The sequence below is a fragment of the Eubalaena glacialis genome, chromosome 4 (genome assembly GCF_028564815.1).
Source record: "Eubalaena glacialis isolate mEubGla1 chromosome 4, mEubGla1.1.hap2.+ XY, whole genome shotgun sequence".
Taxonomy (NCBI): Eukaryota; Metazoa; Chordata; class Mammalia; order Artiodactyla; family Balaenidae; genus Eubalaena; species Eubalaena glacialis.
The window spans coordinates 5166638-5185635 of NC_083719.1; the positions used below are offsets into that span (position 1 = coordinate 5166638).

The 18998-nt window shown below is 47.8% G+C and overlaps 1 protein-coding gene across 1 annotated transcript in view; it reads left to right on the forward strand.

The window, feature by feature from the left end:
• UBE2QL1 (ubiquitin conjugating enzyme E2 Q family like 1) overlaps positions 1-17642 on the forward strand; it is a 44491-nt gene extending 26849 nt beyond the window's left edge. Inside the window, exon 2 of the mRNA XM_061187640.1 lies at positions 16341-17642. Coding sequence (XP_061043623.1) covers positions 16341-16472 — 132 coding nt within the window. The 3' untranslated portion in view covers positions 16473-17642. The remainder of the gene's footprint in view (positions 1-16340) is intronic.
• The last annotated feature ends 1356 nt before the right edge of the window (positions 17643-18998 follow it).

Consider the following 18998-nt stretch of genomic DNA (forward strand, 5'->3'; position numbering starts at 1 on the left):
TTCTTAATTTAACAAGAAAATGATGTAAGGAAGGCAGTGTAGGGAGGTAGGGTGGGGGAAGCCAGGGGAGGCAGGGGCACGATGCAGGGAGCACTAGACTCCAGCCTTGGACGTGAAATGCTGGCTTGTGATGGATGCTCGCGGGGCAGAAATGCACAGGCTTCCAGCACCCGTCCCAGTTATGGGTGCTGCATTTCACCCCAAGACCCTCCAGAAAGTACGCCTGATGAAACACATGTAGCTGTTCAGATCAAGTGCACTAGGATTCCTGTGTTAGGATGAGGTCTTCACACCCATTGACGTGGCTCGTGGGGAACTGCCTGCTCTGCTATCTGGGGAGTATCTGCAACCTCGGAGGCAGGGGGTGGGGGAGTGTTGGTGGCGCTCACACTTCCCTCCTTCCAGCCTCCCTGAGCACTGGCTCTGCCCCCAGCCCTGCCCCTCATTAGCACAGCATTGACAGCCAGTGCACAAGACGGTCAGAGTCAGTTCTGGGGCAAACACACCAGGCGTGGCTCAAGTTTACTACAAAGTGCTTGCTTACTAAATGCTTTCCAGCATGTAGCTGACCACTTTTCCCACGGGGGGAAAGCACGCCATTTTTTTAATTGGAGTGTAGTTGATTTACAATGTCGTGTTAGTTTCAGGTGTACCGCAAAGTGATTCAGTTACACATATTATTGTTCAGATTCTTTTCCCTTATGGGTTATTACAAAATACTGAGTAGGCTTCCCTGTGCTATACAGTAGGTCCATGTTGGTTATCTCTTTTATATATAGTATTTGTGTGTGTGTTCATCCCATCCTCCTAATGTATCCCTCTCCCACTTCCCCTTTGGTAACCGTAAGTTTCTTTTCTATGTCTGTGGGTCTATTTTGAAAAACCCCATTTTAAGACCATGGGGGGTGCTCGGGGGTCAGGGAGCTGCTGTGGAGGCGGGACCTGAAGAAGGATGGGGTGCAGGCCCCCACTTTGACTCATTATGGGATGGAACGGAAACTTGGGGGCCCCCTGAAGAAGCACAGGTGAATCTCACAAGTGTGCAAAACCCACCCCAAACCTACGCCAGTGTGTGCGGACATGCTGAGAAAGGAAAGGAGCCCCGTGAGTGACACGTTCCTGGTGACACTTTTCTGGCTCTTTTCGTTGCTTGGAATAATGTTTCAGGTCACATCCTCCTAGGCTGAGGGAGGGCCTCTGGGTGACATTCCAGACTTTGAGAAATGGTTGACTAGAAAGTTGGCGGGTTTTGTGCAAATTGGGGAAGTGTGAGGTACAAGCTATGCAGTGTAAAATACACTCAGGGGATGTATTGTAGAACACGGGGCATATAGCCAATATTTTGTAATAACTATAAATGGAAAATAACCTTTAAAATGGTATGAACAATAAAAATTTTTTTTTAATTTATGTAGAAATAAAAGGTCAAAGTAAAACTAGGGACGTTAGAGAGAAATTCTTTAATCAGGAAGGTAATGAGTTGGATGCTAGCAGTGTCCACGCAGAGGCAGCAGTGGCTGGCCTGTGGCACGTGTCCAGCAGGAAGTGACCAGCATCTGGAGGGAAGGGGAGGCTGAGGTGTGGACTCCAGAGACCCCGCACAGGGCATGTGTGAACCATGACCTGTGGACAGGAGACCAGTCTGTGTGGCTCTTTAGAGACTAACTGCGCATTCAGGGCTATCGTCCGAGGCTTCATCCACATCCCATCACAATCGTTTCCATCTTTACCCCGTGCTTCAAGAAAGAAAACCAAGCTGACCACAGACCCTGCCCTCTTGTACCCGTCCTAATAGAACCAGGTGAAGGGCAGGAATGAGGCCTCTCCAGTGGGCAGAGCTGAAATTTCACATCTTTCTGAACACCACTGCTTTACTGAAAATCAGTAAAGTAGCAAAGAATAAAGTAATCCACACAGAGTCTTTGTCTTGCTGTGCTTTTTCGGCAAAAACAGACACTTCTCAAAAGTAATATATATTAGAGAATTTGTGCTCAAATCATAACATTTTCACCTTTGAATTTTTCCGGAAAATACCTCTTGCAACTTCCAGTGATTCCAGAATCTCATTTATTTTTTTAATGTTGCAGAATTTCCTTTAGCACTTTGACGTTCCTGAACCAACTGTGTCGTGCGGTGGGAACTTTCTCTGTCACTATGTCACATTGCTCGTGGAAAACATTGATGCTGGGAGATGTCACCGTAAATTGCAAAGATGGACGTGCCTCCTGAAACTAGAAACCATCAAGCCATCCCGAGAGTGAAAGCATATGTTACCTTGGTTGCCTGTGAAAGTCTTGGGTTACTTCTTGATGTAATTTTTCTAGAACAACACAGTTTGGGATTCTTTCATCGAACTCTTGAAGCTTCAGCTGGCAGGGCCGAGGGCAGAAGGCAGCTGCCCTCTGTTTTGACAGGTTAATTCCCTGAGCTGATTCCTGTCACCTTTCCGAGTGACAGTCTCGGTCTCCTTTATTTCTCTGGACTTCCCACCGCTGGCATGGCCGTAACTCCTGTCTGTGCTCACCCAGAATTGCTTCTGTCGACGGGAGTGGGTAATGAGAGTGTCCAGGTCACCTGCTTACTGAGCGTCATAAAATCAACAGCAGACCCCCCCAGAAGGGCATCGGCTGGAAGCAGATTCTCTCCCCCCAGCCCTGCGCACGTGGGGTGAAGCTGCAGGAGTGAGCGGCCCTTGTCAGCACGGCCGCTTTCTATCGGGAGGGCACGGGGGCACGAGGTGTGGGCAGCGGGTGTCTCCTCCCACTGGCAGCCGCGAGCTCTGGCCACCCCAGGATAAAGGAAGACCCGGCCTCTCCCACAAAGCCCCCCCACCGCCCCAGCCCGTGCATCCCTTCTTGCATCTCCCCCAGGCAGCAGCAGGAAGGATTCACGTCCCCAGTGCCTGGTCCTTAAATCAAGGCTACGTGGCCGGACAGGGGCAGCCTCACATGTCATGGGGCCCCAGTGGGTGGGTGGCCGTAGGTCGGAGTCGGTGGGGTCCCACCCCCAGAACAGGGGGCTGCAGGGAATGGACAGGTGGACTCCAAAGCCAGTGGGGTGCTGGGGGGATGAACCACAATTCTCGTCCTTCTCAAAATGTGTTCCCAGAAGGGAAAACATGGTGCCCTTGGAAGGTTGCCTGTGTAGGACGGAGGGTTGGATTCGGACCTGAGAAGTCCAGTTGGGTAGGAAAATACCACCGATCCCTGTTCACTCGCCGGGCAGACAGGAGCTGTCCCAGCCTCCATGTCCCAGACATGGAGCTGTCCCAGTAAGAAGGCTGCTAAGTGACCGCGTGCTTGTCAGTGGAGCCAGGTGGGGAAGCGTGTCCATGCTGAAGGGCCGCCACCGCGGGGACCGTCCGGCAAGGCAGAGGGTGCACTCAGGAGCTTTTCTAGAACGCCACATGCCGGCGGCTGGACTCAGCTCACAAGTAGAAAATCTGGAAGCGGTGGCTGTGTTGTGGTAAACAGGCACTTCAGCCTTGAGAATGGAACACGCCGTCCTTGGCTCGGCCTGTGGCCAGCAGCTCCCCCTGCGTCCTGCAAACGGAAACCACAGATGGCTGGTGTCCCAGGGAACAGGACGCGTGGCTGAAGGAGGCCTCGCTGAGCGAGGCCCCCAGAGTTGGGCAGGGGCCGGAGGTCCACACGCCTGTGGCCAGAGGGCCAGGCTTTTGGTGGTGAAGGCAGATTCGGTGCTGAACGGCTCGGGGTTTCCATGGGGGGTGGAGGCCCGGAGCGCCACGTTGAAAGGAGGCTGCGGTGCAGAGGGATAGAGGGGTTCAGGGACCCCGGGGCCCACATCCAGTGAGGGAGGGCCAGGCCGGGCAGCGTTCCGTGCAGCGGAGGGTCGGTATCTTGTTCTCTCGCTGACACCTGCGAACCTTCTCCATGTTCTGAGAGGCAACCTGGCCTTGGGGTTCAGAGCGTGGCCTCCGGTCCTGCGTGGGGCTCCTGTGTGGCTTCGAGCACGTGATTGGCTTGTCTGTGTCTGTCTCCTCATCTATAACTCAGGGTGGACGGTAGCGAGCCCAGCTGGCGGGGTTCCAGAGAGGGTTTAAGGGGTCTGTTCAAGCCCAGTCCTGAGAACACTGCCCAGCACACAGCAAGGATGAGCCACCACCACCGAGACTGCCTTTAAAGGGTACGTCCAGCTGCCACTGCCTGTGTCCCTACACAGCTAGTGGAACCCACTGGGACCCAGCCACTTAAGCAGAAGTATTAGCGGAATCTCCAGAAAACATAATTTTGAAATGATTATCTGATACAGTTTGAAGTTTTAGCAAAAAGTTCCTTTTCCCCTGCTTGCTTCTTCCAAGAAAATATAATCTGTCTTAAAACAGATTCCATAATTGCTAGAACTTTCTTTAAAGTGTAGAAGAAAGAGATGCTTATGTTTTGCAAGAATCAAAAATATCCATGAGGTATGCCTTTGATGCTGCCAATGACTTGAGGATTTTTTAGTGATAATGAAGTTGTCCCTTCGTATCTGCAGGGGATTACATTCCAAGGCACCCATTGGATGCCTGAAACCGCGGGTAGTACCGAACCCATATACTATGTTTTTTCCCATATACTACGTGGAGATGCTGGACAAAGGGATGACTTACATCCCAGGTGAGATGGAGTGGGACAGGCACACTTCATTTTATTGCACCTTATAGATGTGTCTTTTACAAATTGAAGGTTTGTGGCAACCCTGCATCAAGCAAGTCTATCAGTGCCATTTTTTTTCAATAACTATTTTTTAATTAATGCTGTTTTTAAATGTTTAAATTGTTTTTTAGACATAATGCTATTGTGCACTTATACTATAGTGTGGTGTAAACATAACTTTTATAGACACTGGGAAACCAGAACATCTGTGTGACTCACTTTACTGCGATATTTGCTTTATTGCGATGGTCTGGAACCAAACCTGAAATATCTCCAAGATCTGCCTGAGCATGAGATTTCATCTCGCTATTCAGAACGGTGTGCAATTTAAATCTCATGAATTGTTTATTTCTGGAATTTTCCATTTAATATTTTTGGACCATGGTCAACCGAGGGTAACTGAAATCACACAAGGTGAAACGGTGTCTAAGGGGGACTACCGGGTTAGATAATGTGGTTTCACTTTAATTTCTATTAAATATTAATATTATCCAGGTTATATAAAACTGATGCTGACTTTGTCATCCTGAGAGGTTCACAAAAATCAAAAGGAAATATCTGAGGACATTTATCACCTAATAATTGGGAAGCTATTTTAGAGACTGTCACAGAGAGTCTGTCCTTCCATAAGGTTTCTCAATGGACAATTCTAGAATGTTCCACCAAGGAAACATTCCTTCCTGACTGCAGTGGCTTTGCATCCTGGGCATTATTCTCATCCTTCGCCCAGATGAGCGTCAATGCCGTGGAAAGCTGGCCTGTGGTCCTGCCGGGGAGGGAGCGCGAGTCTGGCCTATGGCACTCATGTGTTTACTCCTTCATGCATTCCCACGGCTGCCGCCCACGAGGCCCGGGCCAAGCCCTGGACATCTCCCTCACCTGCCCTCACCTGGTGTCTCCAGCAACCCGCACAAGGTCTGTTCCGTGGCAGGCACTTATTAATCTGTGGGAAATACAGTTTGCTCTTTTGGGACTTTCTCATAGCTAAGCTGCACTTTTCCAAAGAACTAGATTTTTTTTTAACATGCAGTGATTGCTAAAAAATAAGGTCGAGAAGAGTTTTTAAAGTTCTGATTTTATTACGAATCAAGCGAGCATCACACTTCTGAGTTGACTCTTGCTTCCTGAGGGCTGGACCACGGATGCTCTTCGGACGCTCGCAGGCACCCTTCGTGGGCCGCCGTCTGTGCCCCCCTCCCCGAGGTCCCCTTGCTGGGTCCAGCTGCTAAGCCCTCCGCTTCCTGCTTCTCCTTTTGCCTCACCTCCCACCCGCTCCCAAGGGCTCGTATCTTACCCTGGAAACCTGTTTCCTCCAGGGTCAGAACCTGGCTTCCTTCCCTCAACGACAGATCCCTCCCAGTCCCGCAGGCATCGCCCACCTGGCTGCTCTCAGCCCCTTTCCCTCCCCCCGAGTTGCCTCTGTCCTGGGCCAGGCCCTTGCCCATCTTCTCGGGGCGGTGGTAGTAACGCAGCTGGCCCCCACCCCGTACTTGACGGCCACCCACATCCCAAGTGACCCATCCCAGAGGAAACCCAGACCCTGCGCTCTGTCCCCTCCAGGAGAGATGCAGGTGCTGACCTTTCTGTCAGCCTTACCTCCTACAGTGGGGACAGTTGTGCCCCAAAGGTATATTGAAGCCCGTCCCCTCCCTCCCCTCCTCCCCCCACCCACCTGTGAACGTGTCCTTATTTGGACACAAGGTCTTTGCAGAAGTAAAGAAGAGATCATCCTGGGTCAGAATGGGCCCTAATGCCATGACCAGTGAGTGTCCTGGTAAGAAGAGGAAGTGTGACACAGGGACAGAGAGATGCATAGGGAGGAGGTCACATGACCTGAAGGCAGAGATCGGGGTGATGCGTCCACAAACCCACGGACGCCTGTGATTGACAACAAACCACCAGAAGCCAGGGGGAGGCATGGGACAGATTCTCCCCTACAGCCTCCCGGATCAGCCCTGCCCACACCTTGGTATTGGACTTCTGCCCTCTAGAACTGAGAGAAAATTAATTTCTGTCCTTTCAAGGCAGCCAGTACGGCACTCTGTTACGGCAGCCCCAGGAACTAACCCACCTCCCATCCCTGCCTGCTCCCTCTCTGTCCTCCCGGGAGCACCTGGACACGTACTCCGCCTGGTCTCCCTCCCTGTGTTCTGGATAGATCATTCCACTTGTCCTTGAGTCCAGCTCCCGAACCTCCTCCTCCAGGAAGTCTCCCCTGCCTGGCCCCCCAGGCCAGGTTTGGTGCTCCATCTGCACCCCGCACAGCACGCTCCTTGCACGGACTAGAGCAGGCTATCTCAACAGGGGGCGATTCTGCCCCGACCCCCGGGGACACTTGGCGGTATGTGGAGGCATTTGTGGTTATTACATCGGGCACAGGGCTGCTATTGCATGCGGTGGTTAGAGGCCAGAGATGCTGCTAAACCTCCTGCAATGCACAAGACAGCCCGACCACCAAGAATGATCCATCCCCAGATGCCAGTAGTGTCCAGGCTGAGACTCTCTGATCTAGAGAACACTCGCTTCTGCAGAGATATATTGTATGTTTCCCTGCTTGTCTACCCCAGTCCTGGTGGGGAGCACCATATCACCCACGGCTGTGGCCCAGCTCTGCCCGCCGCATCACCTCCCTTCTCGTAACTGGGCTACAGGTCGTAACATCAGACAGTCTTGTTGGTATCCATGGGAGAAAATAAGCGTTTAACCTCTTGGGTACAGTCCCTTCCATGTCGACGACTTTGATAGACCCAAGCATGTCTTTAAGGATCGGTCAACCACAAGGGTGACGCCCCTGGATGTGTGTGCAGTGAAAGGTTGTGTCCTGATGGGCAGAGAGTCACAGCTTCCTTCTGGGTGTCCCCAGGGGTTCACTCAGCCATCTTTCCAAAACACAGCATCACCTGCTGGTGCCCTGCCCGCCTCAGGTGGACGCACGCAGCCCACGATGCACTGAGAACATTTCTGCTCGGGAGAAACTGCAGTGCCTTTCTCCAGCAGACGGTATATCCACGTGTACGTGTGCACAAAGCTTTCATCCTGGTCCCTGAATGGAGGATCCTGGCCTTTTCCACCTAAAACCACCCAAGGGTGGCTCCATTCTGTCTACCTGGCAGTGCGGCCCCTCGTGCTCCTCACCACAAGTGCCCTGTCCCCAGCATCCTTTGTTCCTATGGAATGTTCTAGTGGTCTGTCTTGAAACTTGCTTTTCTAATAGCCTTTATGTGTGTGACTATGAATTAGTGCCCAATGTCAGAATTATAAAACAGACATTGTGTCCTCAAGGTGTAACTTCCAGAAAGATAAACTTAGCTTTTTGTTTCTGAGGTGAATATTTTGAGTTGACGATTTCTAGAATCTGCCTTACAGTCTTTTTTTGTGATTTATATTATAAAAATGAGACCTTTAATATATAGTAGAATCCTTACAACATTTTGTAACGAGGATATAGAAGTTTGATTTTTTTAATTGTAGCTGAGGTACAATATTATATGTTACGGGTGGTCGTTATAGTGCTTCACAATTTTAAAGGTTATACTCCATTTATAGTTATTATAAAATACTGGCTATATTCCCTTTATTGTACAATATATCCTTGTAGCTTATTTGATGCATAATAATTTGTGTCTCTTAAACCCCTACCCCTCTCTTGCCCTTCCCCCCCCACAGTGATAACCACTAGTTTGTTCTCTATATCTGTGTCTGTTCCTTTTTTGTTATATTCACTAGTTTGTTTTATTTTTTAGATCATACAGTGTTTATCTTTCTCAGTCTGACTTATTTCATTTATCACAATGCTCTCCGAGTACATCCACATTGCTGCAAATGGCAATATTTCATTCTTCTTTATGGCTGAGTAGTATTCCATTGTATAAATATACCACATCTTCTTTATCCATTCATCTGTTGATGGACACTTAGGTTGCTTCCATATCTTAGCAATTGTAAATAATGCTGCTATGAACATTTGGGGTGCATATATGTTTTTGAATTAAAGTTTTGGGATTTTTTTTCAGATATACACCCAGGAGTGGATTTGCTGGGTTGTATGGTAGTTCTATTTTTAGTTTTTTGTATCTCATGAAAGATCTTATCAACAAAATCTGGGGGACTTCCCTGGCAGTCCAGTGGTTAAGACTTCACCTTCCAATGCAGGGGGTGTGGGTTCGATCCCTGGTCGGGAAGCCTAGATCCCACAAGCTTCGTGGCCAAAAAACCAAAACATAAAACAGAAGCAATATTGTAACAAATGCAATAAAGACTTTAAAAATTGTGCACATCAAAAAAAAAAATCTTAAAAAAAAAAAAAAAGATCTGGAACTAAATTACAAATAGTTAGAGTGGGGTGAGGGGATGGCGTTAAATAAGTTTGCTATAGGATGTCGAAATAATGGAAGCAAATAGAAGCATGAGCTTCTGCTTAAAACCCAAGGAGGGCACAGGGACCTGAATGCCCAGCAGAGGGATGGGACGCAAGGAAGGGCTGAGCCTCTGTGTTTTTGGACACACTGATTGCCTGGAGGGAGCCCGCCAAGCCCCTCCCACCCCCACTAGCAAAGCCCTTTCCCTGGCGGGTTCTGTGCCTCCTGCGAGACAGGCCATGACGCATCTCTCCCTGGTCCTTCGACCTCGAGGGGCCTCTGGTCATCGCCCGGTGGTCTGGAGGAGGCAGCTGTGCTTGGGGGGGATTAAGCTGATCAGTGGAAGCCCACTTTCCTGACCAGCCCTGATGATCAAGCTCAAGTAGAGCGTTGTCTGTGGGAGTTTAATGAGATACTACGTGTGAAAGTGGCTACACCACTGCAGCACATCAGCAGATGTGACCGGACGTGGACCAGATGCCATCTCACTTGTGGACAGAGGCCACGTGGGGATTCAGGGCGTTTCACGTCGGAACCTGACACCAGCTCGTTAGCCGCTCAGTTGGCCTGACGGTCTGTCCCCACCACGTCATTCTGCCCCCTCCCCTTCCTGCCCTTTCAACACCCTCTGCTTCTCCTTCCCCACCTTGGCTGGTGCTGGGTGGGACCCCTGACGGGCAGCAGGTCTCCCCCCTGTAAACTCACCGTCCTCCTAATCGACGTAGGAGGCCTGGGGCTTCCCTCGGGAAGGTTACTCTTGGGTTCCGGTCACCGCAAGGACCCTCACATCTCTCCCAACACTACAGTCACGCACACACACACACACACGTGTGCACATCCAAACACACATGTGAATGCTCATGTACATACACACACATGCATATGCGCACTGGTATGTGCACACGTGAACATGCATGCACGCAAGCACATACACACATATGCACAGTCTCAGACCCATGGTAAGGGCTGCAGAGTCACATCAATGCATTTCCACCCGCCACTGCTTCTCTTTGATGCTCCATTGGAGAGGTCCAGCAGGAGTCCCTCCCTCACTGGTCAGTGGCTTCAGAGTCGTTGTTGTGATTTGGGAAAGTGTTTCTGTGAAGTAGTCTCATCCGTTGTAGAGTTTTATCTGTCCTTCAGAACTTGTAAGTTGATCTACTTTGAACAGCAGACCTTAAAAGAGAGGTGAAATCACTGCTGTCTCTCCGGGCGGACCTCCTTTCAGAGATGCTTGTTCCTGTGCTTTCCTCAAGCTGAGCATGTGACCCAGCTGAGCTTCCCCTCCACAGGCAGCGTCCTGGAGGGAGTCCACACTGAGCACAGCACATGCCTGAAACCGGCGTCGGAGGGTTAAGGGTGCGTGAGTGCTTTTAGACTAAAAATTACACTTTCCAAGACTTTAAAATCAAGTAGCAGCAGCTCTATAATTCAGCCCAGGAAATGAGTGAGGAGCATCAAAATTTTACATGAGGAGTCTGGAAATTCTAACTAGTTTTAAAGGAGCCTGTAATTCACGGGCAAGTGAAACACAAAAATGTCATGAAAGTATGTTTGCAAAGGAAAAAAATAGTGAGAAGGACAATCTAACCAAGTGACAAATACTGAATGAATATATTTATGTAAACAAGTTAAAATGACATTATCAAAAAGGCTGAGAAATTAGCCCTACAAATGCAAAGTACTAGATTTGCCTGAAGATTTTTGTGACCAAATAAGCCAAGTCATAATATCTGCACGAAGACAGAGAATTTTGTGTGTGTTTTTTTTCCCAAGAGGGCAGAATGAAACTAACTTTGCCAAAGAATAAGGATGAGATCCTCTGTGATAGTTTCAAAAATAAAAATCCACATTTATTGTGTTCATCCTGTGCCTGGCACTGTGCCAAGCATCTTATACGTTTTAACATATTAAATCCCTATAAAAATTCAGTGTCATATAATACTGTGACTATGCTTATTTTACAGATGAGGAAGTTGAGATTCAGAGAGGTTAAGTAACTCACCCAGGGTCACACAGCCAGGAAGTGTTGGAGCAGGGATTTGAAGTCAGGTCTATTGAATTCTGTACACTCACCCAACACACAGACACACACACACACACACACACACTGTGCCCTAGCTTCACCAAGTGTCTGCCCATCCTTCTCTGAATACAGCTGCATATTTCAACCACCACTTTTGGACCCCTTATCTTCACCCATCATGACCTGATAAACATTTACTACCCATATTTCAAGGCTCAGTTCAAGTGTCTTCAAATGTGGAAATCTTTCTGACCACACAGACAACAAACACTACCCCTTCTCTTTTCCTCTCCTGCAAGGTAGAATCCATCCTCCCCTCTGAGCCGTAAGTTCCATGAGGACCAAAATCATTTCCAGTTTAGAAAGCCCTGCAGTCCCAGTAACCAGCACAGTTCCTAACCCGGGGAGGACTTGTAGCGGTGAATAGAGATGGACTGTCTCCTCCTTGCTCTGGGCCGTCTTGATTCCATACACCAGTGGCTCTCATTCAGGAGTGATTTTGTCTCTGAGGGGACATTTGGCGATGTCTGGAGACAGTTTGGATGTCATAGCTCAGGAGGTGCTGCTAGCCTCTAGTGGGCGGAGGCCACGGACGCTGCTGAACATCCTATGGTGCACAGAACACCCCACGACAAAGAATTATCCAGCCCATGCTGTCAACAGTGCTGGGGCTGAGAAACCCCGACGTACCCCTGCTGTCTCAGCAGCGACAACACCCCCGATTCTCTCCCCGTAATGATTCTAAGGCCCTACAGGCAGGGGCCAGGATCACTTTGTCTTTCTAAACCCAGCACCCAACATACTGAGTGAGTGAATGAATGAATAAATGAATGAATGTACAGGAGGTGAAGAAGTGACAGAGCCAGACTGAAATTCAATGTGCACATCAGGGTAATGAAAGCCACGTAAGACCAGGTGGCCTGTCCGAGGACCTGAGTCTGGGGTCGCTTGTTAGCTGTGTGGAAATGTTTTCATGTTGATCATTGTGATTGGCCCCCCAAAAAGCTATAAGCAAAAAAAAAAAAGGTCAAACCAAAGCACCAACTAATGATTTTGTTTGACAGATGCAGCCCCAGAGAACTGTGTTATCATTAGAATTGCTTGGCATCAATATTACTGAGAGATTTTGAGATTTTTAAGGTTTGTTAGGTCAGAATCCTATGGTTGCACATAACCCTACGTTTACAATCTGGAACAAGACAGATTGATTGTAATCAGAAGAGAGAATTTACTTTTCTAACCTCTTAATGCTTGCACAGAGCTATCACAGTGGGCTAAGTAAACTGTCACATCAGGTCCTTTGGCATTAAATACAAGTAGCGGTATTTTAGGGAAAACAACAGTTATTTGAAGGAAAATCTCCAGAAAAGACTCTCTGAGTATTAGTTACATGGAAATAGATAAGAGAGAAATATCAATGTTAGGAAAATAAGAAAAACTGTTCTTAGTTGGTTGTACACACCTTAAAATTCTCAAAATGTTTTCAAATTCAATATCTTATCTGACATTCATAATGATGCTGTAAAGTGGGTTTTGTCCCTGATTTATAGAGGAAAATACAGAGGGTCAGAGGAGTTAGGCTGAAAGTTTCCCCGAAATCCAGACTCTAGGAGACTGTACCCTGGAAGGAAGAATGGGAGCTGCAACATCACTAATTATTAGAGAAAAGCAAATCAAAACTACAATGAGGTATCACCTCACACCAGTCAGAATTTCCATCATCGAAAAGTCTACAAATCATAAATGCTGGAGAGGGTGTGGAGAAAAGGGAAACCTCCTACACTGTTGGTGGGAATGTAAATTGGTACAGCCACTATGGAGAACAGTATGGAGGTTCCTTAAAAAACTAAAAATAGAGCTACTGTATAATCCAGCAATCCCACTCCTGGGCATATATGCAGAGAAAACACCAATTCAAAAACGTACATGCACCCCAATGTTCATAGCAGCACTATTTACAATAACCAAGACATGGAAGCAACCTAAATGTCCATCGACAGACAAATATATAAAGAAGATGTGAGATAGATATATATATGTATATATATAGATATATATGAAATGGAATATTACTCAGCCATAAAAAGAATGAAATATTGCCATTTGCAGCAACATGGATGGACCTAGAGATTATCATTCTAAGTGAAGTAAGACAGAGAAAGACAAATATCATCTGATATCACTTATATATGTGGAATCTAAAAAAATGATACAAATGAACTTACTTCCAAAACAGAAACAGACACACAGACATAGAAAACAAACTCATGGTTAACAAAGGGGAAAGGCGGGGGAGGGATAAATAAAGAGTATGGGATTAACAAATACACACTTCTATATATAAAATAGATAATCAACAAAGAGCTACTGTACAGCACAGGGAACTATATTCAGTATCTTGTAATAACCTATAATGGAAAAGAATATATATATAATACACATATTCTGGGAATATATATATATATATATATAACTGAATCACTTTGCTGTACACCTGAAATTAACCCAACATTGTAAATCAACTATACTTCAATTAAAAAAATAAAGAAGTTCCCTTGTGCCCTAGTGGTTAGGATTCGGCACTTTCACTGCTGAGGCCCGGGTTCAATCCCTGGTCAGGGAACTGAGATCCCGCATGCTGCATGGCGTGGCCAAAAAGCAAAAAAGAAAAAGAAAAAAAAAGAATGGGAGTTGGTTCAACATGAGAATGGCCCTGGCCCATCAGAGGCCCGGGATGGACAGAGTGCCCTCCCCTTCTTGGTGCAGTGGGCACCTCAAGGGCATATCAGCAAGAATAGCTCAGCCGCCCTGGTTTTCGAGCCCCATGTGTCGCTGGGTGATGCTTAAACAGCCCATCAGAGGAGGACAGGTGATCTATGAAAAGATATTTGTTAGCTGCAAACTAGGGTGTAAGACAGGGGGCGAGAGGGGAGTGCTTTGTGGCCAGCTGAGTGCAGTGAAGATGCTAAGACCTCCGAGTGCCACACACGGTCTCTGTCTCCTGGCTGCTGAATTGACTGAGTGCTGGTGCTTTATGTTCATAATTCTTCTCGGGAAGAAGAGGCAACAAAGACTGGTCTGTTCATTTGGGGGTTTATCTGTTGTTTTTTGTAACAATTGAGACTTTCACAAAGAATTAGCAAAGTATATGTTCATGCCAAGAGCGTTGGAATATTCCAAGATTATTGTGAGCTTGTATTTGTCTGGCTGCTTTTAGTTCAGAATTCTCAAGTCATACCATAAATTTTCAGTATTATAAAAAAGAATGATAGAGATGGTTAGAATCTGCATTTTATACAAAACAATAGCCCTTTACTTGCTCCCACTTATGTAAAAATTGATGCCGACATCCCTGCAAAGATGCATTTGCCTATGTTTAATGAAATAATGTTGGACTTTGATCTTGACCCACATGATGATGATTATAAATGTATTAGCTTTTCATAGTCCCTTTTTATAAGTGTAACTACACCACATAAGCAAAGCAGGAGAGACGGGGAAGTTTCTGTAAGTCAGTAAATGGTGGTTTCCTGTCTTCTTTTCCAGTTTTCCCTCACCCTTTAGCAGCTCATTTCTTGTGCACCAAGCAGCTAATTAGAAGAGGTGGTCTTGCCCTTGATTGGCGGATGGAAAAGCTCAGCCAGAGGGATGTCCAGAGCAGCCAGAGCAAAGCAGTAGCTCTGGGTTTCTGACTCGCCCCCCGCCCCCCAACTGGGCTTTGCTCTGAGTCTCCACTGTTGAAAAGACAAATGTTAAAAAGGAACCATAAGCTCTGAATTTAAATACGTGAAACAGCCTCCCATTCCCAGTTTGTAGGGATCCGGTGTCATTTTCCCCGTGAATGAAGACGTCTTCCCAGGGGAGTTATGGGTGGGTTATCAGAGAGACCTAGGATGGGAGGATCTTGCTCCCCAAGCCACACACACTTGGATGGCTGCTGCCCTCAATTCCTGTGCAAGGGAACAGGTATGCGATGTAGCCCAGCCAGGCCCTGGGGGTGAGGTCCAGGTCCCGTTCAGGTCCCCTTACACAGATGGCACATGCCCGCAGTGTGCTGTAACAAAAATATTACATGCCGAGGGCCTGTCCAGAGAGCATTGTCAGTGAAAGTTCATAAGCAACAGGAGACTGCTGAGAACGGTGTGCACGCATTTGCTAGTGGGTGAAACTCAGGGTGTTTCCATCCCACCCACAAAACACGTGCGTGGGATGCTCGGGAAGACAAGCAGATCTTCCAGGACGGACGAAGGGGAGTCAAGTGCGAGGAATTGTAGCTGAGAGGCTGAGAGAGCGTTTCCGTTGACGGGCCGCGAGGGGGGCGTCGTGGGGAGCGGCTGAGCCGGGAGCAGTGAGAGTGGTGCCGACTCATCTGATGGAGGGTCCAGCTCCGCCCACCTCCTCGTGGTCCTCTGTCTGCCCATTCCCTCTGAGGCCAAGTGAGCCTCATTCCCCAGGGCTCCCTGGAGGGGTGGTGATGGCCTGAGACACGGCCACCTCGGCGGTGTCTGCTGGTCCCTTCTCGCTCATGGTCTAGAGCCTGCGTCCATCCTGAGCCGAACCAGACCCTCTGGTCACTGCAGACCCAAAGGCTCCGTCCTTCAGACCAGAGCACCCCTGGTCACTGCGAGGGGCGTGGACCTCTCCCGGCACCAGCCCCCTACCACCGGCGATTGTGTGAGGAAGCACTGGCCTCCCCTGGACCCCTCACTGGGGACTCGAGGACAGGCTTCCGCCTCCGTGTAAATGGCCCTGCCATCTTCTCAGGAACTGGTTCCCTCATGGCATGAATTACAAGAAAGTCACTCATCGCTGCTGAGCTTGAACATAAAAAGTTGGAGTTTTAAAGTGTGTGCATGAATCTATAAATATACACATCTATACATAAACATGTATCTCTAAGTTATCATTAAAGGCATCCTGTGGTGGGAGGGAAGGGAAGTTAGAACAGCATTTTGCCTCCGGGATGACGGGCTCCGTTTCGCATCGATGCTCCTTTGATAAAGCTGGTCCTCCCAGCTTGGGCGCGGGACCTGGAGCAGCGGCCGCCTTCCAGCATCCTGGGATTAGATCGTTCTGAGCACGCCAGCAGCCCGCGTGTCTCTCTCTCCCCAAAAAGCTTGCCCGCCACCGGACTCCTCCATCCATTTGGTAACAAAGCTGTGATGTTCCGTATCTCTCCTTTCATCACACTGGTTCAGACATCAGAAATCCCCGCCACTTTGTGTGTTCTTAACAACGTGGGCGGGAATCGGGATTGCTGACGGGTTCTAACCCGGTTTATCTTTTCCTCTCACTCAGGGGCGGATCTGTAGAAAAGCGGGCAAATCAAAAAAGTCCTTCAGTCGCAAGGAAGCCGAAGCTACCTTTAAGAGTTTGGTGAAGACTCATGAAAAATACGGCTGGGTCACCCCGCCCGTCTCTGATGGCTGATGTTTGCAACGTGCATTAGACGCTTAAGCCGCCTCTGCACACACACAGATACCCGACATCTCCTCCTCCACGCTGAGCATCTTTCATCCTTTTTCACTCCAGCCGGAACTGAATCCTGAATGCCAAGGAGACGTTTAAGTTATTTATGACCAGATGTGTTTACAGAGAGAAAGAGGGAGCCAACGCTGTTTGGGATTAGGTTTCGATTATAAATGAATGATCATCTCTAAGTCACTTTAGAACAAATGTCAAGATGGTGACATTCCCCAGCCCGCCTGCCCCTCCGCCCGCCCCATCACTTTGGCCCTTAGCTTCTTTCCATGACAGCAACTCCGAAGAGCAGGCAGGAGACTCAGTGCCCCACGCTCGACCCGTTTACATGTAAAAGGCGCCGTTCGTATGTAACAGGGACGCCCTGCATCACCAGTACATGTTTGCTGTGCTCTGTATCTCTGTTTCTCTCCCTGGCAGGTCAACATAACTTGAAGACCTGTCTTCCTGTGGCCCCATGTCATGACATGTAGACCTCATTTGTGCTATGACCTTTGGCTCATGAAAACAAAAATTTAACATCGCCAGGTTCTAGTGATTTAAAACAGCAACGGCCCACTTGGTTAAACCGTGCTCCCAACGCTGATTTTGCAGTGTGTGTGTGTGTTGTCCACAGCTCAGCCCGTGCCCGTGGGTGAAGCCGGGCGTGCTGTGGCCATGATGGGGCGCACACGGTGCAGACGCCAGGGGCGCCCTCCCTGGGGCTCAGAGCAACGGTGGTGAGATGCGGACAGTCTCTGCCGATAGCCTGAGATGCTCCTACGACATTTGTGTTCCTGTCTTCTCTCTGCTGGTCAACCCACCACCAAAAGCAAAAGACAATGTCCCATTCACTGAAGTCACCTTACTCATTTTCTCCTGTGTGCTCGTGACAGGGAATGCCAGAACTGCCAAAGGAGACCCAGTGACCGTACGATGATTTGCATGGCCCAGTAGTCACTTGTGTGTCCCCGAGGCTGGGATGCGTGAGCACCCTTGCTAGGATATAAACTTCTGTTATTTAACTCCCCACAATTTCATTTTTCTCTTCTGTTAAGTTACTTAGAACTTTCTAAGAAACACCATGAAATGAGGAAACACTGTTTATAATAATATGCGGAAAGAGGTTAAAATGTTCATTCCAAGTGGAAAAATCTTATTGGACACATTTTAAATAAAATCATGCATACCTGAATCCAGTCACTGTGGGCTATCCTTCCATTTAAAATATTTAATCTATTTACAAAATTTAATATTTCAAATACTACAAATACCACGACAGCATTCTGCAACAAGGTGCAGGAAAAGAGTCTTAGGAACCCATGGTCTTTGCAAAAATCCAGTGGATTAAAATCTCCCCCAGAAGCAACCAGAGAGACAATTAGAAACTAACTGGAAGCATTAAGGGAATGATTTGGCCAAACTCGGATGTTGCCAATTGTATTTTGCCACTATGAAGGAAGGGCAATTTTCTTTGCTGATTATATTAAATTCTTCAGGCAGTTTTGGGTATTCAGAGACCTGTTCACTCACCCAGGTGATCAGAGATCTGAGACACCACGCCTCAAAGGACGGGGGTCAGCTCCTTCCAGCAGGTTTGGTCATTCCCCTAAATCTACCCTTTATTGCTACTTTTATTTTTTTTTTTACAACGTTCTGATGTGCCCCAGATATACATGCAGTTCTGTGCATGCAGCCAAAATGCTTGACCTTCTGCTCAAGTTCCCTGTGAATAATAATAGTCATGAAATTTGATGACAATGAACTTAAATTGTCCATTCACCTGATCCTCTACAGCGGAATTCTCCATCCTGGAAACCTGACGTTTAACCCATGGTCTTTGGGCCCCTGGGCTCCTGGTTGTAATGGAATTACACGGTGGATATTGAAGATCTAGGGCAGAAACACTGGCTAGGCAGAGCACCTGAGTTTCTTTCTTTCCAGATAGTTTCCTCTTCCAAATTTTAAAATAAAAACAACTTTCTTTTAGGAATGTATGTATATATTTGGACATATGTCTATATATCCAAAGCTGGGTCACTTCAGTGCTGCTTATTAGCTGATTGAAGAGCTTGGCCAAGAGTTGGTTCAGGTGTAGCCAGGAGGTGACTTATAACCTAAGGGTGGGAGAGATTACTGCCAACAGCAAGGGGGAGGGAGACCGTTGGCTCAATTTCAACCTCTCTGTACACCCTAAACTTGACTTTTTTTCCATGGCATTTCCAATAGGTTTTTTAGAAACTGGAAGTTATAGAAAAAATACTCTTTAGTAAAAGAAATATTATTTTTCGCTGAAATTGGTAAGACTTTCTTATTTTAAAAGCAGCAGAGAATAATTTAAAATTCAACTATTGCTTTGACTCTTAGTCTGAAGCAGGAACAACTCCCTTTCTGGGGGCTGGAGAAAAACATGGCAGTGTTGGCCAAACAGCAGAGCCCTCTGGCCATGGAAGTTTCCCGATGACCCCACATGTGGGTCCTGCTGGGCTCACATTC